Below are 27201 nucleotides of genomic sequence, written 5' to 3'. Positions count from 1 at the left end.
GATCATGGAGCCCAAGAAAGTAAAATCTCTCACTGCCTCCATTTCTTCCCCTTCTATTTGCCAGGAGGTGATGGGCCCAGTGGCCACGATCTTCCTTTTTTTGATGTTGAGCTTCAGACTATATTTTGCGTTCTCCTCTTTCACCCTCAATAAAAGGTTCTTTAATTCCTCCTCACTTTCTGCCATCAAGGTTGTGTCATCTGCATATCTGAGGCTGTTGATATTTCTTCTGGTGATCTTAATTCCAGCTCGGGATTCATCCAGCCCAGCCTTTCGCATGAAGAATTCTGCATATAAGTTAAATAAGCAGGGAGACAATATGCAGCCTTGTCGTACTCCTTTCCCAATTTTGAACCAAACAGTTGTTCCATATCCAGTTTTAACTGTAGCTTCTTGTCCCACATAGAGATTTCTCAGGAAATTATAATATAATTGTTGTTGTTGTTTAGACGTTCAGTCGTGTCCGACTCTTCGTGACCCCATGGACCAGAGCACGCCAGGCACTTCTGTCTTCCACTGCCACCCGCAGTTTGGTCAGATTCATGTTTGTAGCTTCGAGAACACTGTCTAACCATCTCGTCCTCTGTCGTCCCCTTCTCCTTGTGCCCTCCATCTTTCCCAACATCAGGGTCTTTTCCAGTGAGTCTTCTCTTCTCATGAGGTGGCCAAAGTATTGGAGCCTCAGCTTTAGGATCTGTCCTTCCAGTGAGCACTCAGGGCTGATTTCCTTCAGAATGGAGAGGTTTGATCTTCTTGCAGTCCATGGGACTCTCAAGAGTCTCCTCCAGCACCATAATTCAAAAGCGTCAATTCTTCGGTGATCAGCCTTCTTTATGGTCCAGCTCTCACTATAATATAATATAATATAATATAATATAATATAATATAATATAATATAATATAATATAATATAATATAATATAATATAATATAATATAATATAATATAATATAATATAATATAATATAATATAAATGTCTTTAAGGCGCTTCTTTTTTCAGGTGCAACACCCACTCTTCCACCCTCTTTGACCACCCCATCAGAACCGGAACTGAGGGCGGACCGGAACTCATACATTTCCCCCTACCTCTTTGGGCAACCGAGCCTTTCTCTCTCCCGCCTCTCCCTCTCCGCTCCTCCTTCCCGGAGGACTGACGTCAGTCCTCCCGCGCCGGGCCGTTGGGCTCCTCTCGGCGAGGCCTGAATGAAGGCGAGCGCTGGCGCGGGGCACGCCGGGAACGCCGACGCCCAAGATGGCGGCAGGATTGAAAAGTTGTTGCCGCGGCGGCGGCGGCGGCTCTCCTGGCTCGGCTTGAGGCTCCCGCTCTTCCGGGATGGCGGCGCAGTGAAGGGAGCGCGCGGCCCGGGCGGGGAGATGCCTCCGGGCCCCGCCTGAGACATGGAGGAGGAAGGCAAGAGGGGCAAAAAGGTGAGGCGGGGAGGGCGGGGGCGCCGGGGGGGAGAGGGGGCGGGGCCTGGGAGGAGGGCGGGGCCTTAGGGGGAGGGTGGGGGAGGGGCAGATACACTGGGGGGGGCAGGGGGGAGTTGGGGGGCTGATTCCCCCCATGAGAATTGGAGTTGGGAATATTCACACAACCTATAAAAATTGGGGGGGGGTTTAAAAGATCAATTTGATGTCCTGCTGCCCCCCCTTTTTATCAGAATATCCCCCCATAAGAATTGGGGTTGGGGGTGTTCACACAACCCATAGGGATTGGGGGTTCAAATGTTTTAATTAAATAGAACAAGATCAAATTGAAGTCCTGCTGCCCCCCCTTTTTACCAGAATAGAATAGGAGTTGGGAATATTCACACAACCCATAAAAATTGGGGGTTCAGATGTTTTAATTAAATAGAACAAGATCAAATTGAAGTCCTGCTGCCCCCCCCTTTTTACCAGAATAACCCCCCCTCCATAAGAATTGGAGTTGGGAATATTCACACAACCCATAAAAATTGGGGGTTCAGATGTTTTAATTAAATGGAACAACATCAAATTGAAGTCCTGTTATCCCCACTTTTTCTTTTAAAAACCAGATTACCCCAAGTAAGAATTGGAGTTGGGGCTGCTTGGAGATGCTTTAATTAAATAAAACAAGATCAAATTGGAAGTCCTGCTATCCCCACTTTTTGTTTCTAAAACCAGATCACCCCAATAAGAATTGGAGTTGGGGGTTTTCACACAACCTATAAAAATTGGGGGGTGGGGAGGCTTTAATTAAATAAAACAAGATCAAATTGAAAGTCCTGCTGCCCTCCTTTTTTACCAGAATACCCCCCATACCTTCCCATAAGAACTGGAGTTGGGGGAGTCTTCACACAACCCATAAGAATTGTGGGGTGCAGATGTTTTCATTAAATAAAACAAGATCAAATTGAAGTCCTGGTGCCCCCCTTTTTTACCAGAATATCCCCCATACAAATTGGAGTGGGGGGGTGTTCACACAACCCATAAAAATTGCAGTTGTTTTAATTACATAAAGCAAGATCAAATTGAAGTCCTGTTATCCCCACTTTTAAAACCAGATCACCCCAAATAAGAATTGGAGTTGGGGGTGTTCACACAACCAATAAAAATTGCGGGGTGCGGATGTTTCAATTAAATAGAATAAGATCAAACTGAAGTCCTGTTATCCGCACTTTTTCTTTTAAAAACCAGATCACCCCAAATAAGAATTAGAGATGGGGGTGTTGTTGCGCAGCTTATAAGAACTTTCCAGGTGTGGGGGGGGGGAGAGAGATTTTTCTTTTTTTTATGAAATAAAACATGATCGATTTGCAGTCCTGCTCTTGTTTTTTTCTCTCTCTCTCCTCAATTTTATCAGAGGTAGATCCTCAGGATTTTCCTCCTCCTCTCCCCACACCTCGCATTTTACGTATGCCAATAATAAAGAAAGTCCTGGTTGGTATCTTTAAAACGTTTACATCCTATCAAGTTTAATGTTTTTCTACTCCCTGCCCCCCCTCCCAATTTCCAAATAGTTCTGCATTTGCAGGACTCCTTTCCACCCCACCCACTTCAAATATTTCACAGCTGGCAATAATTGGACGGGGGAATATTATGTTTGAAATATTTAGATGATACGAATCGTGATATCCTCCTGCTCTTTGCCCCGTTCCCCCAGTTGCCAGAGAGTTTTACATTTGCAGTCTTCCTTTCCATCCCACCCTCTCTCAGTATTTCATAGTTGGCAAGTATTGGGGTAGAGGGAGTATTGTCAAACCCAAAAGGCTTCCATTAGGCACCTTGTGAAATCTTTCCCTTGGGGAGCTCTTGTGATTCTGCTGTCACCAGGTAATATTTGGCAGTGGAGGGGGGAAAGATCTGTGCCAGACCAGCCTCATCCGTTGTTGAATACAGTATTTTTCACTCCATAGGGCGCACCAGACCATAGGGCGCACCTAGTTTTTAGGGGGGGGGGGAATAAAGAAAAAAAATTATTCCCCCCCAGCCCCAAAAGCAAAGAAGCCAAGACAGCGAGCAGGATCCATCCCGCTGGCTGTCTTGGCTTCCTCTTTAGTCATGCGCAACCTCTCCACCTGGGAGATAGCTGCCTGAAGCCTGCTTTCGCTCCATAGGACGCACACACATTTCCCCTTCATTTTTGGAGGGGAAAAAGTGCATCCTATAGAGCGAAAAATACGGTATTTTGTTTTTGCTTGCTGTGTGATGAATTCCTTTGCTCCTCAGCAGCCTGCTCTGTACTAACGTATTCAATGAGTTAAGGACTTAAGGAGAGAGCTCCTAGTTTCTGGATCATATTGAAGGTCTGCCTAGTCCGGGGTCAGCAAACTTTTTCAGCAGGGGGCCGGTCCACTGTCCCTCCGACCTTGTGGGGGGCCGGACTATATTGGGGGGGGGGGGAATGAACGGATTCCTATGCCCCACAAATAACCCAGAGATGCATTTTAAATAAAAGGGCACAGTCTACTCATGTAAAAACATGCTGATTCCTGGACCGACCACGGGCCGGATTGAGAAGGCAATTGGGCCGGATCTGGCCCCCGGGCCTTAGTTTGCCTACCCATGGCCTCATCCCACAAGGCTTAATCAGCTCGCTGTAAGAAGCTCATAATCAGGACATGAGGGCTGGAGCTCTCATTTTGTTGTTCCCCGGTGACTGGTCTTTAGAGACGTGGCGCCTCTGAATATATATTTAGGACACTGCCGTTGTGACTGATACTGTTCTCCATTAATTTATCTAATCCCATTTAAAAGCTGTTCAGCCTGGTGGCTTTCACCACTCCTTGTGGAAGCAAATTCCATAGCCGAAGGTATGTGACTGCGAAGAAGTCTTTAGTCTTTCCAGCGTCTCCCAATGCTCAGTTTCTAGAATTATATTCCTCACAGATGCGTCAATCTGACCCTCAGATCTCTTTTGCTGCCGTTTCCTTCATCCTTTTCAACTCGGCAATATATTTTTATTTTGAAGGCTGGTGTCCTGAACGGTACACAATATTTCTGGTGCAATTGCATCGCAGAGTTATATAAAAGCCCAAAGATTTTGACGCTTTGGCTATCACTCCCTTTCCTAATGATCCCTGGCACAAAGTTCATCCACTTTCACAGCTAGATGACGTTTTCATTGCGCTATCCTCAGAAATCAGCCACTGCCAGCTCGGACCCCACAGGAAGTGAGGATTTATGTACCGTATTTTTCGCTCTATAAGAAGCACCGGACCACAAGACGCACCTAGTTTTTGGAGGAGGAAAACAAGAAAAAAAATATTCTGAATCTCAGAAGCCAGAACAGCAAGAGGGATTGCTGCGCAGTGAAAGCAGCGATCCCTCTTGCTGTTCTGGCTTCTGGGATAGCTGCGCAGCCTGCATTCGCTCCATACGACGCACACACATTTCCCCTTACTTTTTAGGAGGGAAAAGGTGAGTCTTATAGAACAAAAAATACGGTATTTATTTGTCCTAATATGCATCAGTCTGCACCTGCTTGCAGAGAACCACATTTGCTATTTTCTTGCTTAGTCACTCGTTTTCAGAAAGATTCTTTTAGAGCTCTTCATCACACTATTTTGTTTTTTTTCCTATCCCAAATAATCCTGTGCCTTCAGCAAACTTGGCCACTTGACCCCTGAACCCTAGGTCACTTAAGAACAAGTTGTGTTAGTCAAACAACTTTTCATTTTCTTAAAGAAACCCCTCTGGAAAAGTTAATGGGAAGCGTAGTCTCGGAATAGAATTACCATATTTTTTGCCAGCACCAGCGCAGCACACGGAAACGCCATTTACCTTCCCGCCGGAGCGGTACCTATTTATCTACTTGCACTTGGGGGTGCTTTCGAACTGCTAGGTGGGCAGGAGCTGGGACCGAAAGACAGGAGCTCACCCCGCCACATGCGATCGGCAAGTCCTAGGCGCTGAGGTTTTACCCACAGTGCAACCCGCCCCCCCAATAATAATAATAGTTTATTATTTATACCCTGCCCATCTGGCTGGGCTTCCCCAGCCACTCTGGGTGGTTTCCAACAAAAGATTAAAATACCATAATACATCAACATTAAAAGCTTCCTTAAACAGGGAACAGATGTATTCTAAAAGTCTGGTAGTTGTTGTTCTCTTTGACATCTGGTGGGAGGGTGTTCCACACGGCAGGTGCCACCACCGAGAAGGCCCTCTGTCTCGTTCCCTGTAACCTTACTTCTCACAGGGAGGGAACTGCCAGAAGGCCCTCGGAGCTGGACCTCAGTGTCCGAGCTGAACGATGCGGGTGGAGACGCTCCTTCAGATATACTGGACCGAGGCTATTTAGGGCTTTAAAGTTCAGCACCAACACTTTGAATTGTGCTTGCAAACGTACTGGGAGCCAATGTAGGTCTTTCAGGACCGGTGTTATGTGGTCTCGGTGGCCTTTCTGACAAATGAGTATATCCGCGAGGCAGTGGTGGTTTAGCATCAGAATTTTCCTTCTCCTACCTTCCCAGGTGAATCCGATGGTGAGGCTATTTAGACATCAGAGGTGTTGAACTACCTAGAATTTAAAAAGACCTGGGGGGGTGTGGATTTCAGGCAGTTAGCAGTTTCAGTTTCAAACAAAGCAACCATACCCACCCTGCTCCAAAAAAAAATAATATTAAAATCCTGCAAAGCACCAAGGCATTTTTTTTTGGTCTGCTTGATTACATGGGGCTGAAGGAGGCAGCTCTGACAGCTCACCTCGGGCACTTGAAGGAAATGGAATAGGTGGGTGGATTTCTACAGCACATGCAAAAGCAAGCTGAAATAGTGAGGGAGCCAGAATGAAGCCAAGCAAATGAGAACCCTGGGCCAGCAGAATGCAGAAAGCCTTGCATATGGGAGGGCTTGAAATGAGCGCAGCCCCTCTAGTGTCTCTTTTTTTTTTAAGTAATATTTGTTAGATGTTTTATAGTTGCAGAAAGAAAGAAGGTAAAAGAAAAACAATAAAAAATTCAACAAAATACATCAAAATTTAATTTTAAAAAAAGAAACAGTACAACAAAGCAACAAGAAAAAACAAAAACATTTAAAAACACATCCAAATTTCATATCTTTATCTTTGATTTGCTTGTTTCCTCGACTTCCTCGCACTTCCCTTTTTTGTATTCTAGTTCAAATTAGCTGGTTCAGCAAATCCTTTCCCTCTTTCTCAATTTTTTGATCTATAATTTATCTTAACACACTCTAACTTTAAATTTTCCACTTTAGCCCATTAACAATCGCTTTTTGCATAATCCTTAATAACATTTCTGCTAAAACCATATAACTTCATTCCAGTATTCTTCTAACATTCATTAATTTTGCAATATTTCTGTAAATATACTTTAAATTTTTCCCAATCTTCTTCCACCGACTCTTCTCCCTGGTCTCGGATTCTGCCGGTCATTTCCGCCATTTCCATGTAGTCCATCAGCTTCATCTGCCATTCTTCCCGGGTGGGTAGATCTTGTGTCTTCCAATACTTTGCGATGAGTATTCTTGCTGCTGTTCAGCCCCTCTAGTCTCAGCAGTTGTTGGTGTATTCAATTGAGCGTTCTAAATCTGTAGCACTGAGCCGAGAGACTTTCCTGCCCACTCCCCCTCCACGAGAGAGCCCACCATAATCCTTAAGAATCTGGAGGAATACCATCCTGGGGCTTCTAATTTCCGTGGCCCAGCTGAGCCGCTATCTCAGGGGTCAGCAGACTTTTTCAGCAGGGGTCCACCGTCCCTCAGACCTTGTGGGGGGCCGGACTATGTTTTGGAAAAAAATACGGACGAATTCCTGTGCCCCACAAATAACCCAGAGATGCATTTTAAGTAAGAGGACACATTCTACTCATGTAAAAACACGCCGATTCCCGGACCGTCCGTGGGCTGGATTTAGAAGGGGATTGGGTCGGATCCAGCCCTTAGCTGGGAGAGGGCTATTGAGGCTCTGCTCTGCCTGTTTGGCTGGAAGCATCAATGCTTCTGGATCCCAGTTGCTGGAAACCTCCGGAGGGGAGAATGATGCTCTTGTGCTCAGGTCTTACTTGTCAGTTTGTCCCACATCTGGTTGGCTACTGTGGAATAGGACCCTGGCCTGGATGCGCCATGCTCTCCTGGTGTGATGTGCACAGTTGAATGGCAAACGTCATGGCTGATTTGGTGGGTTTTGGCAGAGGGAGCTGGGGTGGGGGGACGGATTCCTGGGAGAGTATATGTAAAGGGTTGAAGAATTTGGAAGAAACCACATAGGGGCATCAGCTGGAATCTTACAAACGAGTGTTTTGATGGCCGGAGCTCTTTATTTCTATAGGATTGAACTCCACAAGTTGTTGTTGTTAAAAATTTCTACACCACCCTTCATTCAAGGACCATAGGATAGTTTACAATAGGAAAAAAACCCCAAAATATATAACGTAAAGGTAAAGGGACCCCTGACCATTAGGTCTAGTCGTGACCGACTCTGGGGTTGCGGCGCTCATCTCGCTTTATTAGCCGAGGGAGCCGGCGTACAGCTTCCAGGTCATGTGGCCAGCATGACTAAGCCGCTTCTGGCAAACCAGAGCAGTGCATGGAAACGCCGTTTACCTTCCCGCTGGAGCGGTACCTATTGATCTACTTGCACTTTGACGTGCTTTCGAACTGCTGGGTTGGCAGGAGCAGGGACCGAGCAACGGGAGCTCACCCCGTCGCGGGGATTCGAACTGTCAACCTTCCGATCGGCAAGCCCTAGGCTCTGTGGCTTAACCCACAGCGCCACCCTAAAATATATATATAACATAGGAACGAACGAAAACAATTACCCACCACCGCCATGCACAGATTGTTCAGTTAGCCAAAGACCTGATAGACAAGATAGAAAGGAGATAAACCTTTCTTGGGTGTCAAAGTATGAGACTGGCTCAAAAATTTGTGTCGTCAGCCTGATGTAAGGCCAGGCATTCTTCTCTTGCCATGTGATTCCTGGACTGGAAAGCCCCTTGATTCCTTCCCCTGGGTGTTCAAGTGATGTTCCAGTGTGGCCGCAAGACTGCTGCTTTCAGATCTCCTAAAAGTCACTCCTTCCAGGGCTGGGTCGAGCTGATGGTAGCTTTTGGCTCTCCGCCCTTCCTCTGTGCTTCCGGTTCAACTGCGCTGTGGTTAGATAGGGACTTTATGGAGGGAATTGGGGCATTTTCCTCCAGAAGGTGGTTGCAGTTTTCCTGTCGTCCTGAATTTTTTTTTTCTTGGGGAGGCTGGCCTGCTGTGACTGTGTGTATTTCTGGGGTTCGTGTTTGTGAGTACACAACCAAACTGATTCGCAAAGGAACTGGCATGGGAGCGGTTTATCTAACCCAGGATTTTTTCAGAAAGAATGCTGTATAATGTTAAATGGAAATTGTTTAGAAGGCAGTTATCACACATGAATGAAACCCCATGAAAGGATGGCAGCGGCCTTTGTTTCAGCCTGACAAATGTTCTTTTGGCCCCTTCCCAAGAGTTATGTTCTAATTAATATTTGAAGCTAATTTTAGCCCAGTTTTAATTCTGGAAGAGAAATTGGGCCCTGAATCTTTTTTTTTTTTTTTTTAGTGGGTGGAAGAGAACAACTTGCTTATAAAACATCTCGTACGGAGATGGCCGTAGAACTAATGACTGACTCTGAATGTTTAAAGTCCTTTATCACCCCCCCCCCCAGTAGTGATGTATGGAATTGAGAGCTGGACCATAAAGAAGGCTGATCGCCGAAGAATGGATGCTTTTGAATTCTGGTGCTGGAGGAGACTCTTGAGAGTCCCATGGACTGCAAGAAGATCAAACGTATCCATTCTGAAGGAAATCAGCCCTGAGGGCTCACTGGAAGGACAGATCCTGAAGCTGAGGCTCCAAGACTTTGGCCACCTCACGAGAAGAGAAGACTCCCTGGAAAAGACCCTGATGTTGGGAAAGATGGAGGGCACAAGGAGAAGGGGACGACAGAGGACGAGATGGTTGGACAGTGTTCTCGAAGCTACCAGCATGAGTTTGACCAAACTGCGAGAGGCAGTGGAAGACAGGAGTGCCTGGCGTGCTCTGGTCCAGGGGGTCACGAAGAGTCGGACACGACTAAACGACTAAACAACAACAACATCACCCCCCACCCCAATGCTGCGCTGCTGTATTTCACAAGCACAATAAATAGAATAGCCGTTAGAGTGTGACGGGTCACTGCCTCTCAGCTTAACCTACCTCACAGGGTTGTTGGGGGTATTAAATAAAGAAGGGGACAACCACATACTCCACCTTGGTCTGCTTGGTGAAAGAGACAGGAGTGGTGACCTTATCTCATTTCCTCCAGCGGAATAACTGCCCTTGCCTTGAGGGCCTGTGCATCTGGATCCAAGGATGATTCTTCACCCCCCTTTATCCACCTTGATAAAACACTGTGAGTTCCAGTCGTGGTTAGAGCAAGCCAGATGTAGGGAGAGCAAGGTTCTGCCACAGAATTCATAGAATCATAGAGTTGGAAGAGACCACAAGGGCCATCGAGTCCAACCCCTTGCCAAGCAGGAAACACCATCAGAGCACTATGACATATGGTTGTCAAGCCTCTGCTTAAAGACCTCCAAAGAAGGAGACTCCACCACACTCCTTGGCAGCAAATTCCACTGTCAAACAGCTCTTACTGTCAGGAAGTTCTTCCTAATGTTTAGGTGGAATCTTCTTTCTTGTAGTTTGGATCCATTGCTCCGTGTCCGCTTCTCTGGAGCAGCAGAAAACAACCTTTCTCCCTCCTCCATGTGACATCCTTTTCTATATTTGAACATGGCTATCATATCACCCCTTCACCTCCTCTTCTCCAGGCTAAACATGCCCAGCTCCCTTAGCCGTTCCTCATAAGGCATCGTTTCCAGGCCTTTGACCATTTTGGTTGCCCTCCTCTGGACACGTTCCAGCTTGTCAGTGTCCTTCTTGAACTGTGGTGCCCAGAGCTGGACACAGTACTCCAGGTGAGGTCTGACCAGAGCAGAATACAGTGGCACTATTACTTCCCTTGATCTAGATGCTATACTCCTATTGATGCAGCCCAGATTCCTGATGACCTTGGGCCTGTCTCCATCTCTCGGCCTAGCCTACCTCTCAGGCTTTTTGTAAGGATTGGAAAAGGGAGCAGGAGAGAACTGTGGTAGGGCTGCCTTGAGCTCTGTGTCAGAAAGGCGGCATAATGACAACAACAACAGATAAAGGCCGACTCTGGGGTTGCGGCGCTCATCTCGCCTTATTGGCCGAGGGAGCCGGCATACAGCTTCTGGGTCATGTGGCCAGCATGACTAAGCCGCTTCTGGTGAACCAGAACAGCGCAAGGAAACGCCGTTGACCTTCCTGCCAGAGTGGTACCTCTTTATCTACTTGCACTTTGACGTGCTTTCGAACTGCTAGGTTGGCAGGAGCTGGGACCGAGTAACGGGAGCTCACCCCGTCGCGGGGATTCGAACCGCCAACCTTCTGATCGGCAAGTCCAAGGTCTGTGGTTTAATCCACAGCACCACCCGCGTCCATAATAATAATAATAATAAATTTATTATTTATACACCGCCCCATCTGGCTGGGTTTCCCCAGCCGCTCTGGGCGGCTCCCAGCATAATATTAAAAACAGAATAAAACATCAAACATTAAAAACTTCCCTAAACAGAGCTGCATTCAGATGTCTTCTAAAACTCAGATAGCTGCTTATTTCCTTGACATCTGATGGGAGGGCGCCACCGCCGAGAAGGCCCTCTACTGGTTCCCTGTAACCTCACTTCTCGCAGGGAGGGAACTGTTAGAAGGCCCTCGGCGCTGGATCTCAGTGTCCAGGCTGAACGATGTGGGTGGAGACGCTCCTTCAGGTATACAGGGCCGAGGCCATTTAGGGCTTTAAATGTCAACACTTTGAATTGTGCTCGGAAACATAAATAACTAGAACTGAACTGCCAATGACACGGGTCCCGAAATGCTTCAAGTCTCGCCTTCTCAAGAGAGCCTCCTCTCAAGTATACATGAAATCACCGCTCTTTGCTCCTTGTTTAAAAAAGCAACGTTCTCTTGGATCGTGCTAACAGCACACAGGGCGAGATTGAGTGTATACACTCCCTCGCTTCATTCCGGGATCCTCATTGCAGGAGGCGCCAGCCTCTGAGCTCATCCCCATTTAACTGCACATGAAAGCTTGGCCTCCCGTCCGCTCCCCACCCTCCCGCCTGGGACATAACTGTGGGAAACGAGCTATTTTTAGTGGAGCCTTTCCCACCGCAGAAATCTGCAGCCACCACGATTTCAGAAGGTGGCAGCAGAGCCGCCCCAGACACTTCGCTTAGTGACAGTGCAGACAAAGTAATTCTAAACGGGCTGGCAGCTTTTCTCGTGGGACGACAGTCATTCGGGCCCTAGGCGCAGTTCAGTTCCAGGATCTTTTAAGTCGCGCTTTGGACATGTTTTTAATCTTCTGTGCTCGGCTGAGTTTGGTCTCCTCGCAGGCGCTTTATTCCAGTTCTTTGTTTTCTGTATGTCCTGTAGCATCAAACCACCAAACCTTGTCCTTCCGAATTACCATATTGGCCCGAATATAAGCCGCACCCAAATGTAAGCCGCACCTTTGAAATTCATGGGGGGCGGAGAGGAAAAAAGACCATACGGAACATAAGCCGCTCTCTTAAAATTCCTCAGGCCCTCGCACCCATTCCGTTTTGCCGTATGTCTGTTTCAGCAGCAATATCGCAAAAGCCGATTTTTGTAAGGTTGCGAATTTAAGCTGCACTCTAGGTTTTCATGGTTGGAATTTTTTGGGGGGTGGGGAGTGAGGCTTATATTCAGGCCAATACGGTACTTTGCTGTAGGTGATGCAGAGGTCACATGGAAAGCGGAGACAAGCAAGTTGGTATGTTTTGAGTGTGGAAGAATAGGGAGATTCCTTTAGTCCAGTGGATCTCAACCTGTGGGTCCCCAGATGTTGTTGGACTGCAACTCCCATCATCCCTGAGCTCTGTCCTTGCTAGCTAGGGGTGATGGGAGTTGTAGTTCAACAACATCTGGGGACCCACAGGTTGAAAAAGGCTGCTTTATGAGGACAGTTGGACACCAACTGTCAGAACAAGGTAATATGGTAATAACCTCCATTGTTCTGCCCGGACGCTGTGGCCCAGCGCCGAGGGCCTTCTGGCGGTTCCCTCACTGCGAGAAGCCAAGTTACAGGGAACCAGGCAGAGGGCCTTCTCGGTGGTGGCGCCTTCCCACCAGATGTCAAAGAGAACAACAACTACCAGATTTTAGAAAACATCTGAAGGCAGCCCTGTTTAGGGAAGCTTTTAAGGTTTGGTGTACAGTGGTACCTCAGGTTAAATACGCTTCAGGTTACATACGTTTCAGGTTACAGACTCCGCTAACCCAGAAATAGCGCTTCAGGTTAAGCACTTTGCTTCAGGATGAGAACGGAAATTGTGCTCCAGCAGCGCGGCAGCAGCAGGAGGCCCCATTGGCTAAAGTGGTGCTTCAGGTTAAGAACAGTTTCAGGTTAAGAACGGACCTCCAGAACAAATTAAGTACTTAACCTGAGGTACCACTGTATTACGGTATTTTAATATTTTATTGGAAGCCTCCCAGAGTGGCTGGGGAAGCCCAGCCAGATGGGCGGGGTATAAATAAATTATTATTATTATTATTATTATTATTACTCCTTTCAGATTTGCTGCCTTAATGCAAATTGTATGGTTAACCTCTTGGCCCAGCCGTCGTCACCCTGGTGCCGTCTGTATTAAATACAGCTGTTCTGTATTAAAATGCCCATCAGCCGCAGGCTGCACAGATGGGAATGGTCATGCAGAACAGCTGGGCATCACCAGGTTGGCGAAGGCTCCAGTCAACATGGTTTGTTTCCCAAAGAGCCTCCACCGTTCTGGCTTTGACTCGGGGGCAGTTCTGGCAGAAAATTGGGCAGCTGGGCCATGTTCCTGGAATTCTGGAACTTTTTTTCTTTCTCCAGTCCAAAAAGTGATGCTCGCTTCCGGATGAGTCTTGCCTGGGCAACAGCTGGATTTGATGAAAGGGCAGCGCATGGCTTTAAATGGCCATTTGCAGTATCCAGTTGCGGCTGCCCCATTTTTATTTTTGCTCCCAAACGTGCAGAAATAGGTGGATAAAAATATACCCATAACCAGGCGCTTAATCCAGAATGGCTGCAATGGGGCGTGGCTGTTGTTGGCCGACACAGCTTCCCCCTCTTTGCCATCCCACAAACACAATTGTCGTGTGGTGCAGCAACGGTAAGGTGTGACGGGCCTTGCTGTGCTGATCTTCATCCTCAAAACAGGCAGCCTGTTGCTTTCCCTTTTAATGTTAAGACAGTTTGTGGAGTGGCACAACCAGAGCATCTTAAGGTCCATAAATAGCAACACCCTAGAGGTCCCAGGCCCTAAGGAAGTCAGATTAGCCTTAACCAGAGCCAGGGCCTTCTTAGTGATGGCTCCGGCCTGGTGGAACGCTCTGTCTCATGAGACCAGGGCCCTGCGGGATCTGATTTCTTTCCCCAGGGCCTGTAAGAGTTGTTCCGCCTGGCCTTTGGCTTAGAATCAATTTGATTCCTTCCCCTTCTTTCCTTTTTCCCTTCTCCTTCTGTGTTGGAACTCCTATTTGGGGACTTCCCTGGCTTTTTTCTGGCCCATATAGGACCAGTCTGGATAGTTAGCCTTGGTGGAGACTTGACGTTTTTATCCCCCAAAAAGTTTTTGATTGAGTTCCACTGAAATGAGGCTGCATTTTAATGTTTTAATGTTGTATTTTAAATTTGTTTTTTAAGCTGTATTCTAATCAATTTTTATATTTGGTGTTAGCCGCCCTGAGCCCAGTCTTGGCTGGGGAGGGCGGGGTAAAAATAATTTTTTTTTAAATTATTAATTATTATATCTCAAGCTCTGGTGCCAAGATGCATGGAATAGCGTGAGAAGCCCGGGTCAAGCGAGAGCGAATTGGGCATGTCTGAATGACACAGCAGGAAGGACAATCTAAAGGGCCGCCATTTTGCTCTGGTTCCCTGGCCGTCCACTTTATGGCTTAAAGTGGACAACTTGAGATTTTCTTTTCCAATAAAACAGTCAAAGGACATAGGATGGCCTTCTCCGGCCTGGCTCTCTCTAGGTCAGGCACCCCCAACCAGCGGCCCTCCAGATGTTTTGGCCTACAACTCCCATGATCCCTAGCTAACAGGACCAGTGGTCAGGGATGATGGGAATTGTAGTCCAAGACATCTGAAGGGCCGAAGGTTGGGGTGCCTGCTCTAGGTCCTACCAGGTAGAGATGATGGGAGTTGTAGTCCAAGAACAGCTGAGGGCCAAGGCTGGGAAACCCTGCTATGTTTTTTTTGGACTACAACTCCCATCAGCCCTAGCAAGCTCGGCTGTATTATACTGGGAGTTGTAATGCAAAACACCTGGAGGTGGGGGCAGGAGGCTGATTTGGGAGAGCTGCCTAGATCACCCAGTTTCTCAATTTATCATCCATGAATTCTTAATAGGAAGCAAGCTCCCTCTGTTGTTGTTTAGTCGTTTAGTCGTGTCCGCCTCTTCGTGACCCCCTGGACCAGAGCACGCCAGGCACTCCTGTCTTCCACTGCCTCCCGCAGTTTGGTCAAACTCATGCTGGTAGCTTCGAGAACACTGTCCCACCATCTCGTCCTCTGTCGTCCCCTTCTCCTTGTGACCTCTATCTTCCCCAACATCAGGGTCTTTTCCAGGGAGTCTTCTCTTCTCATGAGGTGGCCAAAGTCTTGGAGCCTCAGCTTCAGGATCTGTCCTTCCAGTGAGCACTCAGGGCTGATTTCCTTCAGAATGGAGAGGTTGGATCTTCTTGCAGTCCATGGGACTCTCAAGAGTCTCCTCCAGCACCATAATTCAAAAGCATCCATTCTTCGGCGATCAGCCTTCTTTATGGTCCAGCTCTCACTTCCATACATCACTACTGGGAAAACCAGAGCTTTAACTAAACGGACCTTTGTTGTCAAGGTGATGTCTCTGTAGATTTGCTCAGGGGATCATGCAGTAGGTCTTGAAGAGAAGGCATGAGGCGCAGGCCTGGGAAGTAGGAACAGCTCTGTATCCGCTGAGTTTCCCTTTTCCATATTCCCTCTGAGTGGATTACTGCAGAGATGGCTTAAAAGCCATGCCTTTGTACTTCCAAGCCATTGCCCAAACCGTAAAGAAATCCTCTGGGGACAAGCTTACAGCTGAGCCTGATGGCATGAAGCTTCTCAATAGCCCTGCAAGGGTCTTAAAATTAATTTAGCAATTTCCCAAGCGCCCTTGGCTTAAGCACGGAAATCTGCTCTGCGGCAGTCAATGGGTAATTGAGGCCTGTTGAGTGAGAGAGCAGGGTGGCGTTCCTTTAGCCTCCTGCCAGAGTGGGCGGGGCTCTTTCCAAAAGTAGGCGGGGCCTGGTAGCAAGCCCCACCCACCTGGGTTGCAATACAAGGGGAGCGGTGAGGAATTTGGACACTCCCCCACCTCTTCAGAACAATAGTGTGGCATTGGATTGCAATGCATATCTCTCAGAATTTTAACTGACATTTGCTCCGGAAGTCTTCTTGGAGCCACGCAACATACCATATTTTTTGCTCCATAGGGCACACCGGACCATAAGTAAAGGTAAAGATACCCCTGCCCGTACGGGCCAGTCTTGACAGACTCTAGGGTTGTGCACCCATCTCACTAAAAGAGGCCGGGGGCCAGCGCTGTCCGAAGACACTTCCGGGTCACGTGGCCAGCGTGACATCGCTGCTCTGGTGAGCCAGCGCAGCACACAGAAACGCCGTTTACCTTCCCGCTAGTAAGCGGTCCCTATTTATCTACTTGCACCCGGGAGTGCTTTCGAACTGCTAGGTTGGCAGGCGCTGGGACCGAACAGCGGGAGCGCGCCCCGCCGCGGGGATTCGAACCGCCGACCTTTCTATCGGCAAGCCCTAGGCGCTGAGGCTTTAACCCACAGCGCCACCCGCGTCCCTTACACCGGACCATAGGGCGCACCATTTTTTAGAGGGGGAAATCAAGAAAAAAACCTAACCCTAACCCCCCTCCCAGCCCCAAAGCGCAGCGTACAGGCTGCACGCAACCTCTCCTTGCCAGAGGGGTTGCGCGAAACTATGGCACAAGCCAAGATAGCCAGCGGGATGGATCCCGCTTACTGTCTTGGCTTCCTCTTTAGCTGTGCGCAACCTCTCCAGCCGGGAGAGGCTGCGCGGGGCTAAAGAAGCCATAGCCGCGTGCAGCCTCTCCCTGCCGGAGGGGCTGCGTGCGGCTATCCCTGAAGCCTGCTGAGCGCAGCGCAAATTCCCGCTGCGCTCCTCAGGCTTCTGGTTCCTTTTGCTGAAGCCGGGAGAGCAAGACTCTCCTGGCTTCAGCGAAAGGAACCTGAAGCCTCCAGAACGCAGCGGGAATTCGCGCTGCGCTCCGAAGGCTTCAGGCGGCTATCCCTGAAACCTGGAGAGTGAGAGGGGTCGGTGCGCACTGACGCCTCTCGCTCTCCAAGCTTCAGCGAAAGCGCTCCCTCTGCGCTTCGGAGGCTTCGCGTTGCTATCGCTGAAGCCAAGGAGCCTGCATTGGCTCCATAGGACGCACACACATTTCCCCTTATTTTTTGGAGGGGAAAAAGTGCATCCTATAGAGCGAAAAATACGGTAGTGCATGCATAGACTGTAATATTTCTATTCCATTCTGTGTGCTCCCAGACCTCTTTCCCCCTGCAGAAAGATTCCGGGCTCCTTTTCCATTGCTTGTCACCAGATATATATATATTATTATAAACAGCGCCTTAATCCAGATGGCTGACACCTGCTTCTTTGACAACTCACAGCAGATGGATGGAGCAGATAAATGGGGGAAGAACAGAAGGCCAAATTTTTTTTAAAAAACACAACAAAGCAAGCCTGATTTCTTGCACACCAGCTGCCTTGCCGTTTTCAAAGACCAGCATGTTCTGAAACGCGTGAAAAATTCCCTATCTTGTAGAAATGTCTGTGGACATTATGCATCAGTCGAAAACGAGAGTACACTGAGCAGCGATGCGGAATTCCAGGGTAAAAATTGTCGGCGTGGTTCATCTGTTCTTAAAGTGGGGAATTGTGGAAGGTTTGTGTTTGAATCTACTCCTGGCCTGTGAGGCTCAGTAAATGAGTTTGGGCCCTTAGCCTCTCACACACAGGCTATCCTACCTTACAGGATCGTTGTGAGGTACCACATTACCAGTGAATGTCACGCTGAAGAGCAAGAGGCAGCGAAGAATGTTGTTGTTTAGTCGTGTCTGCCTCTTCATGACCCCCTGGGCCAGAGCACGCCAGGCACTCCTGTCTTCCACTGCCTCCCACAGTTGGGTCAAACTCATGTTTGTAGCTTCAAGAACACTGTCCCACCATCTCGTCCTCTGTCGTCCCTTCTCCTTGTGCCCTCCATCTTTCCCAACATCAGGGTCTTTTCCAGGGAGTCTTCTCTTCTCATGAGGTGGCCAAAGGATTGGAGCCTCAGCTTCAGGATCTGTCCTTCCAGGGAGCACTCAGGGCTGATTTCCTTCAGAATGGAGTGGTTTGATCTTCTTGCAGTCCATGGGACTCTCAAGAGTCTCCTCCAGCACCAGAATTCAAAAGCATCCCTTCTTCGGCGATCAGCCTTCTTTATGGTCCAGCTCTCACTTCCATACATCACTACTGGGAAAACCATAGCTTTAACTATACGGACCTTTGTTGGCAAGGTGATGTCTCTGCTTTTTAAGATGCTGTCTAGGTTTGTCATTTCTTTTCTCCCAAGCTCCAAAGAATAGTGAGGTTTATAAATGGATAATGTAATTTGTTGGTTTCTAAGGTTGTGCAAGCCTCGCCCCTGGAAACCTGACCCAGGGCCCTGATCCCAGCGCTGGCTGGGGCCAGTGGCGTAGCGTGGGTTGTCAGCACCCGGGGCAAGGCAAGTAATTTGCGCGCCCCCCCTGCTGCACTGTCCCTCCCCCAGATAGTCCCTCGCTCTCTCTCCGCACCGCATGCCTGGCACCCTCCCCTCCACAGTGGGCGGCGACCCGGCGGCTCAGATCGGATTCGCACAGCCAGCACTGCAGTGAGAGAGAGTGAGTGAGCCAGGTAGGGGCAGAGAGCTGCGAGTGCGAGTGCACCCCCCCCGATGTTGCGCCCGGTGCGGCCGGCCCCCCCTGCACCCCCACGCTACGCCACTGGCTGGGGCAGATGGCAGTCTCAGTGCAAAGCCTTGGGAGAGCTGCCAAGGCGGCGAAGGCTGCTTGCTGTGCAGCACAAAGCAAATAAATAAGAGATAGAACAAGACGGAAGCAGGTAAAACTATTTGAAGAGACAAAACTGGCAGGTAACACACCGGAAGACTTTTTCCTGGCCTTTACTGTGGGTTAGGGAGGAAGTTAATCTGTTTGCGTGCCAATTAGCAGGAGTGCAGGCTTTGCGCTTGTTATAAGAAAAAACTGCTCCTTTTCCCTTACAGGGTACCCAAGAGCCCATATAGAGTTCTTTTGTAGGTTCCTTATCGGTAGGAGAAAATAACAGAGGCCAACCAGAGAATATTGAGAAGCAAAGCAGCTCGTAAGCCTGATCTTTATTGTTCTGTTGCAACAAGCAGCTCACAGCCACACGCAGGAGGGACCCCAAACAATGGTGTGCAAACCCTTATACAGTGGAACCTCAGCTTGCAAACGTGATCCGTGTGGAAGGCACGTTCGCAACCCGCAGTGCCACGTCTGCGCATGCGTGGGGTGCTATTCAATGCTCCTGCGCATGTGCATGGTGCGATTTAGTGCTTCTGCGCAAGCGCCCAAACCCAGAAGTAACCTGTTCCAGTACTTCCGGGTTTGGCGCGGTGCGCAAACCGAAATCACTCACCTGAAGCATCTGTAACCCGAGGTACCACTGTATAGACATCTGGAATCGCCCACCCTGGAGCCCAAGACCACCCCTCCCATACATCATACATAGAGAAGGGGCAGTCTACAACAGAATCCTGTCTGCCAGGAAACCTGTTGATGGATTTAAAGGTAAAGGGACCCCTGACCATTAGGTCCAGTCGTGACCGACTCTGGGGTTGCGGCGCTCATCTCACTTTATTGGCCGAGGGAGCCGGCACACAGCTTCCGGGTCATGTGGCCAGCAATACTAAGCTGCTCCTGGCGAACCAGAGCAGCGCACGGATACGCCGTTTACCTTCCCGCCAGAGCGGTACCTATTTATCTACTTGCACTTTGATGTGCTGTCGAACTGCTAGGTTGGCAGGAGCAGGGACCGAGCAACGGGAGCTCACCCCGTCGCGGGGATTCGAACCGCCAACCTTCTGATCGGCAAGCCCTAGGCTCTGTGGTTTAACCCACAGCGCCACCCGGTTGATGGGTTTACCTGGCTGTTAATGGGTTTACCTGGACAGCCTGACTATTTTGTAATGAGAAATATTTAATTCCCGGGTCCAGGTCACAGGCTCGCCCTATTCATATCTTAAATGTGCCCTTAAGGCAGGATTTGTGAGCAAAGAGACAATGGGGAGGTTTTTCTCATTTCCTCCCTCCTTGCAGAGAAACATTTGAGGTCAATTTGGAAGAGACAAAATGGTTTCAGGACTTTGTCCTGTACTGTTTCAGACATGCGGTTTATATATTTATGTATGTTTTCGCTCGGTACATTTATTTTGTATCTTAGACCTTATAATTTTCGTAACAAGCTCTTCTTGTGTGTGCCAAAGCCCTTTAGCGTTAAAGCAGAGCCGGTGCATATTCCTGGTGCAAATGCTTGTGTGCATTCACACTCACACACAGCCCTTGTTCTGGATGGCCGATGGAGTTGGCAAAAGTTTGTTCTGCATTACGTCTCAAGCAGCAATCTCTGCGGCGGAGATTCCACCTTCTGCCTCCTCCGCAGAACGGTTCAGTTTCCCTCTGAAAGGCCTAATAAATCTGGAGGTGGAGGAAAGCTCTCCTTGCAGGACAAAGTCAGGGTTCAGGGATTCCCGCCCCCCCCCCCCCTCCGTGACTGGAACAAGCGAGGCAGATCTAAAAATAGCACTCGAGGAAAATTCCTTTCCTTTTCCCTTGAATGTAAGCCGGCGAAGCTGATGTAAACATAAAAATGAAAGCTTGCAGCCATCTGGACTTGAAAGGAGGGGGTAGGCACCTTTTGTTGTATGCCAGGAAGGAGCCCCCCCCCCATGTTCAAGCAAAACTGACCCAACTCATGAAACTGGCATTTCCCCACAGGCTAGGAGTCAGCTAGTGGGTTTGGTGTGTATGCGAATCTCCACAAGCCTTGTGGTAAAAAAGGTAAAGGTTAATAATAATAATAATATTTTTTTATTTATATCCCGCCCTCCCCAGCCGAAGCCGGGCTCAGAGCAGCCAACAACAATACAGTGGTACCTCAGGTTACATACGCTTCAAGTTACAGACTCCGCTAACCCAGAAATAATACCTCGGGTTAAGAACTTTGCTTCAGGATGAGAACCGAAATCGTGCTCTGGTGGCGTGGAAGCAGCGGGAGGCCCCGTTAGCTAAAGTGGTGCTTCAGGTTAAGAACAGTTTCAGGTTCAGAACGGACCTCCAGAACGAATTAAGTTCTTAACCCGAGGTACCACTGCAAAAGCAACACAGTTCAAATAAAATCACAATCAATCAATTGAAAAGCATTCTAAAATCCGTTCATTCATAAAGGACTGCAGACAGTTAAGTCCAGTCGCAGACACTCTGGGGTTGCGGCGCTCATCTCGCTTTACAGGCCGAGGGAGCCGGCGTTTGTCCGCAGACAGTTTTTCCGGGTCATGTGGCCAGCAGGACTAAGGCGCTTCTGGCGAACCAGAGCAGCGCACGGAAACGCCGTTTACCTTCCCGCCGGAGCGGTACCTATTTATCTACTTGCACTTTGACATGTTTTCAAACTGCTAGGTTGGCAGGAGCTGGGACCGAGCAACGGGAGCTCACCCCGTCGCGGGGATTCGAACCGCCGACCTTCTGTCAAGCAATGTAGTTGAGATTGTAGAATTGTAGCATTGGAGGACGGTCCTCTCGTGCAGCCCTCTGGCCAATAGACATTCCCTTGTGGCGACCGTAACCTAGGATTTAAGGTGCCATTTGGCCCTAGCTTATACATCTGAATTTCCAACACTTGTTTATAAGACATCTGTTTAAACTCAAATACCGTCTGCATGTCTACTGGATTTGAAACTGTTTTACATACGGGATTGTTTCCTGTTGTTGATGTTTTTGCAGCGGAAGCGCTTTTGCGAGAAGCGATTCCCGCATGGGATCAAATAAATAAGCAGCACAACCCTGTTTTAAAAGAATGTCAGGGAGAGGAAGGAGGAAAGACGGCTGTTTGCATCCGGAGCCTCGGGGCCGGGCTGTGTGCTGTTTAAGAAAAAAAAAACCTCCCTCCCAGATTCACGGACCTTGCAGGAGTGGAACAAAAGAGGCACGACACGACCAGCAGGGGCATCGAAGCCTCAAGAGGCTCTGCCCTGGCATTCCAGGAAGCAAAAGCCTGAAGCAAAAAAAGACAGCTTTATTCAGAATCCCAAAGGAAGCTATCCCCACCCTTCTGGCATGTTTGTTTTGGAGGGGAGGAACTGAGTTTGAGAAGCTGGACATTGGAGGAAAACCTTTTTCGAGAAGCTCCGTGCATCTTCTTAGCCTCACTGTAACAGTTTGTGTTTCAAATTTCTGCAAGCAAATTATTTAATACCTATGACAATTTAAGTTGTTGTTTTTTTAAAGTGGCAGGGAGTTGTTGTTTTGTCGTGTCCGCCTCTTCGTGACCCCCTGGACCAGAGCACGCCAGGCCCTCCTGTCTTCCACTGCCTCCCGCAGTTTGGTCAAACTCATGCTGGTCGCTTCGAGAACACTGTCCCACCATCTGGTCCTCTGTTGTCCCCTTCTCCTTGCACCCTCCATCTTTCCCAGCATCAGGGTCTTTTCCAGGGAGTCTTCTCTTCTCATGAGGTGGCCAAAGTAGTGGAGCCTCAGCTTCAGGATCTGTCCTTCCAGTGAGCACTCAGGGCTGATTTCCTTCAGAATGGAGAGGTTGGATCTTCTTGCAGTCCACGGGACTCTCAAGTGTCTCCTCCAGCACCAGAATTCATAAGCATCCATTCTTCGGCGATCAGCCTTCTTCATGGTCCAGCTCTCACTTCCATACATCACTACTGGGAAAACCATAGCTTTAACTATGCAGACCTTTGTCGGCAAGGTGATGTCTCTGCTCTTTAAGATGCTGCCTAGCTTTGTCATTGCAGAGCGTTAGCGCCGATCAAATCTGAACTCTTACGTTACACTGATGAGATCTTGTCAGCAGGTTGTAACGAAAACGGATGAGCGATTGGCACCCGAACATCAGAATATGCAGGTGCATAGCATGTTAAGGAAATCTTGGGCCACCTGAAGAGCGAGAGAAGCAGGTGCATTGCAGAGGGTTCGACTGGATGACGTTTGGGTTCCCTTCGAACTCTACAATTCTATGATTCTAGGGAAGCCTGCCTTGATGGGTTGGAGAGCCCCACAGCAGGCGAGCCTCTTTGCCCCTCTTTCGGTTGCTAGTCCACCCCCCCCCCCCCGTGGGACTTTCTACTTTTTCGCCCACAGCCGCCTCTCAGCCCTGAGTGAGCCAGGCAGGAGGAAGCTGTGGTCTCCCTGCGTCCTGTGCGCCTTCTTGCTCAAGAGCAGAAGCTAACAGTTGTGCCTCGCCCTTCGGCAACGGCAGCCATTAGCCGGCAACCCGGAGGAGCCCGGTAGGGTGGGTGGAGTAGAGTGGGACCCTTTTGAATTCGAGGCAGCCTTCTCAAACCCTCCCTCTGAAGAACTGGGTGCTTCATGGAGAACGAGGTAGGAGTCTGCGGTTCCGTGTCCTGATAGCCTCCCAGTAGTTCTAATATAGTGGTGTCTCGGGTTACATACACTTCAGGTTACATACGCTTCAGGTTACAGACTCCACTAACCCAGAAATAGTGCTTCAGGTTAAGAACTTTGCTTCAGGATGAGAACAGAAATTGTGCTCCAGCGGCACGGCAGCAGCAGGAGGCCCCATTAGCTAAAGTGGTGCTTCAGGTTAAGAACAGTTTCAGGTTAAGAACGGACCTCCGGAAGGAATTAAGTACTTAACCCGAGGTACCACTGTAAAGCTCTTCCAGTAAGCAAAGCTTCCCTCTCTCTCTTTATCCCTAAAACACCTCCCTTTCACCTCTGCACGTGCTCAGGGGCACCCAGGCTCTCAGCCCTACCTCTCCGTCTTCTGTCTTGTCTGCCCAGCGGTTTTATCCCCTTCCAGTGTCCGTCAAACCATCTCTCTCTACTACCTCTTTTTTGGGGGGGGAGGGGGGACTTTGCACCATGAGCTACTTGGCAAATAAATAAAACAGAACCTCCCACCTTTTTGGGGGATCTCCAGAACTTGCCTGTGGGGTTTTTCCACATCTCTGTGCGCAGGAGAAAAGGTGCGCGGAAGCAGCCGAGCCTGCCAAGGGGACAGATGCGTGGAAATGTTTCTTGAGCTTGCGGATTGGTGGGTCAGCTGAGAAACATTCCCAACCCAATGTCTTCTCTGTGTCTTGGAAGGAATGTTGGTTCATATAACGGCTGCCGGTTAGTTTCCAGGCCCAAATCAAAGTGCTGGTTTTGACCTATAAAGCCTTAAAGGGCTTGGGACCGCAATACCTCAAGGACTGTCTCTCTCCAGATGAACTGACCCGGCCCCTGCCCTCCTCCTGCAGGGCCCTTTCTCGTGTGTCCTCCCCACAAGAGGTCGGGGTGGGGTGGGAAAAAGAAGAACAAGGCCTTTTCTGCAGTGGCTCCTCATTTGGAGTGTTCTCCCATAATAATAATAATAATAATAATAATAATAATAATAATAAATTGTTATTATTGTTGTGGCTAGGCACCCCGCCCTCCCCAGCCAAGGCCGGGCTCAGAGCGGCTTACAAGCAATAATAAAAACAAGATGAATGATTACAACTTAAAAACAAAAGTAAAATACAACATTAAAATAATGGAATATTAAAATGTAGCCTCATCGCAGGAGGAGAAGGAAAAGAAAAAAGAAAGAGAGGGAGGGAATCAAATTATATATTTTCAATTATATATTATATATTTTAAATAAATTATATATTTTAGGCACCAAGCGAAAATGTTCCTCTTCCACCAGGCCTTTAGCTGATTGACATCCAATGCCCTTTAAAATGTGTTGTGGAAGAGGAGATTATTGGTTTGCTTCTGTTCTTTTTATTACGTATTTGGTGGTTTTTTAAATATTGCAAGTTTATGTTACGAGCTGCCCTGAGATCTATGGGGATAGTGTGGTGTAAAACTTAAACAAACAATAAGTTTCTGTTCTCAACAGCTGCTATATATCTCTTGGGTAATTCAGTGGAGCATCTAGAGATTCCAGGGTCTCTCTTTGAGCTGTTTGCCAACAAGGCAGGTGTACCTTTTGTGGGTAGCTTTTTCCAGTTTCCGACCCATTTTGTTCCAGCTCTGTACCTGTTTTGTGAGCAGCTGCAATCCTCCCATCTCCCCTCCTCACCCCCCCACCCGCTTCGCTCTATATTGCCCGATAATAGCAAGCGTGTCTTCCCCGGGTCACATAGCAGCCACAAAGGCATCCTTGTTGTCCAATTTGAAAGGCTCCCTTGGTGATTGTTGTGGCTAGGCACCGGGATCTGCGGAAGGGCTCTGCAAAGAATGGCAAGCTGAGCCCACCCCCTGGCAGCGCTGGGGTGGCACGGCTACAGCCCCACCCACTTTGGCCAGCAGGCCTTGCCCAGGACACCAAGCTGGCCTCATCAGCCCTTTGTGGCTTAGGGCCCTCGTATTAACGGGACCGCCTCTCCTGGTCTGCCCCGCAGAGGACCTTAAGGTCCATGAATAATCATAGTTTAGAGGTCCCGGGCCCTAAGGAAGCCAGATTATCCTCCGCCAGGGCCTTCTCAGTGATGGCCCCAACCTGGTAGAATGCTCTGTCCCATGAGTCCAGGGCCCTGCAGGATTTAACCTCCTTCCGCAGGGCCTGTAAGACAGAGCTATTCCACCTGGCCTTTAATTTGAATTCAGACTGATCTTTTATTCCCCTTCCTTCCCTCCCTCTCCCCTTTTTATGAAGCTCACCCACTCTGGGATCCCACAGCTAATTCTCCCCTGGTCTCCTCGCTGGCCCAAATAGGACCGATTTAGCCAGCTAGCCCTGGTGATCGTCTGATGTTTATTGGATGGATTTTCCCCTTAAATTGATTTTTGAATTCTGAATTTATTATTATTCACAGTTTAGACTGTATTTTATGCTGTTTTTTGTTGCATCAATTAAGTGTTTTAAATTTGTTGTTGGCTGTCCTGAGCCCGGTTTTCTGAACCGCAAAGGGCGGGGTATAAATAAAAAATTATTATCAGGCCAGATGTGGATGGCTTCCCCTCGAGAGCCTTGGGGCTGCCTACTTCTGCATTTCTTTACGGAAGCGTGGAGCTGCTTGCAAGCCTGTATTTGCTTTCTTGCAGGCGTGGGCAATCTGTGGACCTCTGGGGGCTTGCCGAACTGCACCTCCCATCATTCCTGGCCATTGGCCATGCTTGCTGGGGATGATGGGAGTTGTAGTTCAGCAAACCTAGTAGTTCTGGGCTGCATCAATAGGAGTATAGCATCTAGATCAAGGGAAGTAATAGTGCCACTGTATTCTGCTCTGGTCAGACCTCACCTGGAGTACTGTGTCCAGTTCTGGGCACCACAGTTCAAGAAGGACACTGACAAACTGGAATGTGTCCAGAGGAGGGCAACCAAAATGGTCAAAGGCCTGGAAACGATGCCTTATGAGGAACGGCTAAGGGAGCTGGGCATGTTTAGTCTGGAGAAGAGGAGGTGAAGGGGTGAGATGATAGCCATGTTCAAATATATAAAAGGATGTCACCTAGAGGAGGGAGAAAGGTTGTTTTCTGCTTCTCCAGAGAAGCGGACACGGAGCAATGGATCCAAACTACAAGAAAGAAGATTCCACCTAAACATTAGGAAGAACTTCCTGACAGTAAGAGCTGTTTGACAGTGGAATTTGCTGCCAAGGAGTGTGGTGGAGTCTCCTTCTTTGGAGGTCTTTAAGCAGAGGCTTGACAACCATATGTCAGGAGTGCTCTGATGGTGTTTCCTGCTTGGCAGGGGGTTGGACTCGATGGCCCTTGGGGTCTCTTCCAACTCTATGATTCTATGATTAAACCTCCGGAGGCTCCCCTAACCCTGCATTGCTTGCCAGACTCACTCAAACGGTTTCCGGCCCCATCATAAAAAGGTAAAGGGACCCCTGACCATTAGGTCCAGTCATGGCCGACTCTGGGGTTGCGGCGCTCATCTCGCTTTATTGGCCAAGGGAGCCGGCGTACAGCTTCCGGGCCATGTGGCCAGCATGACTAAGCCGCTTCTGGCGAACCAGAGCAGCGCATGGAAACACCGTTTACCTTCCCACCGGAGCGGTACCTACTTATCTACTTGCACTTTGACTTGCTTTCAAACTGCTAGGTTGGCAGGAGCAGGGACCGAGCAACGGGAGCTCACCCCGTCGCGGGGATTCGAACCGCCGACCTTCTGATCGGCAAGTCCCAGGCTCTGTGGTTTAACCCACGGCGCCACCCGCGTCCCTTATCATAGGTAGAATCGTATCTCCTGGCTTTCCTCAGCCGCTTTTGAATCACAACCACAGCAGAGCCGCCATGCGTAGATTGCAGTCTGAAGGGCACTGGGTTCCGGGAGGCAGAAGCTGTAGCTACCCTGGGCTGCT

The 27201-nt window shown here is 48.9% G+C and overlaps 1 protein-coding gene across 2 annotated transcripts in view; it reads left to right on the top strand.

Annotated features, from left to right (window-relative positions):
* Positions 1-1195: 1195 nt before the first annotated feature.
* The window catches only part of CCM2 (CCM2 scaffold protein), a 47354-nt gene continuing 21348 nt past the window's right edge, over positions 1196-27201 (top strand). The window contains exon 1 of one of the 2 annotated variants that reach the window (XM_083406635.1): positions 1196-1429. In XM_083406635.1, coding sequence (XP_083262761.1) covers positions 1400-1429 — 30 coding nt within the window. In that variant the 5' untranslated portion in view covers positions 1196-1399. Of the gene's footprint in view, positions 1430-23122; positions 23279-27201 lie in introns of those variants that run through there. The other variant, XM_083406636.1, reaches the window with a different exon arrangement.

This window comes from Podarcis tiliguerta (assembly GCF_965153285.1).
Source record: "Podarcis tiliguerta genome assembly, chromosome: 12".
NCBI lineage: Eukaryota > Metazoa > Chordata > Lepidosauria > Squamata > Lacertidae > Podarcis > Podarcis tiliguerta.
The sequence above is the reverse complement of the archived record's forward strand: the minus strand, read 5'-3'. Positions and strand labels throughout refer to the sequence as shown.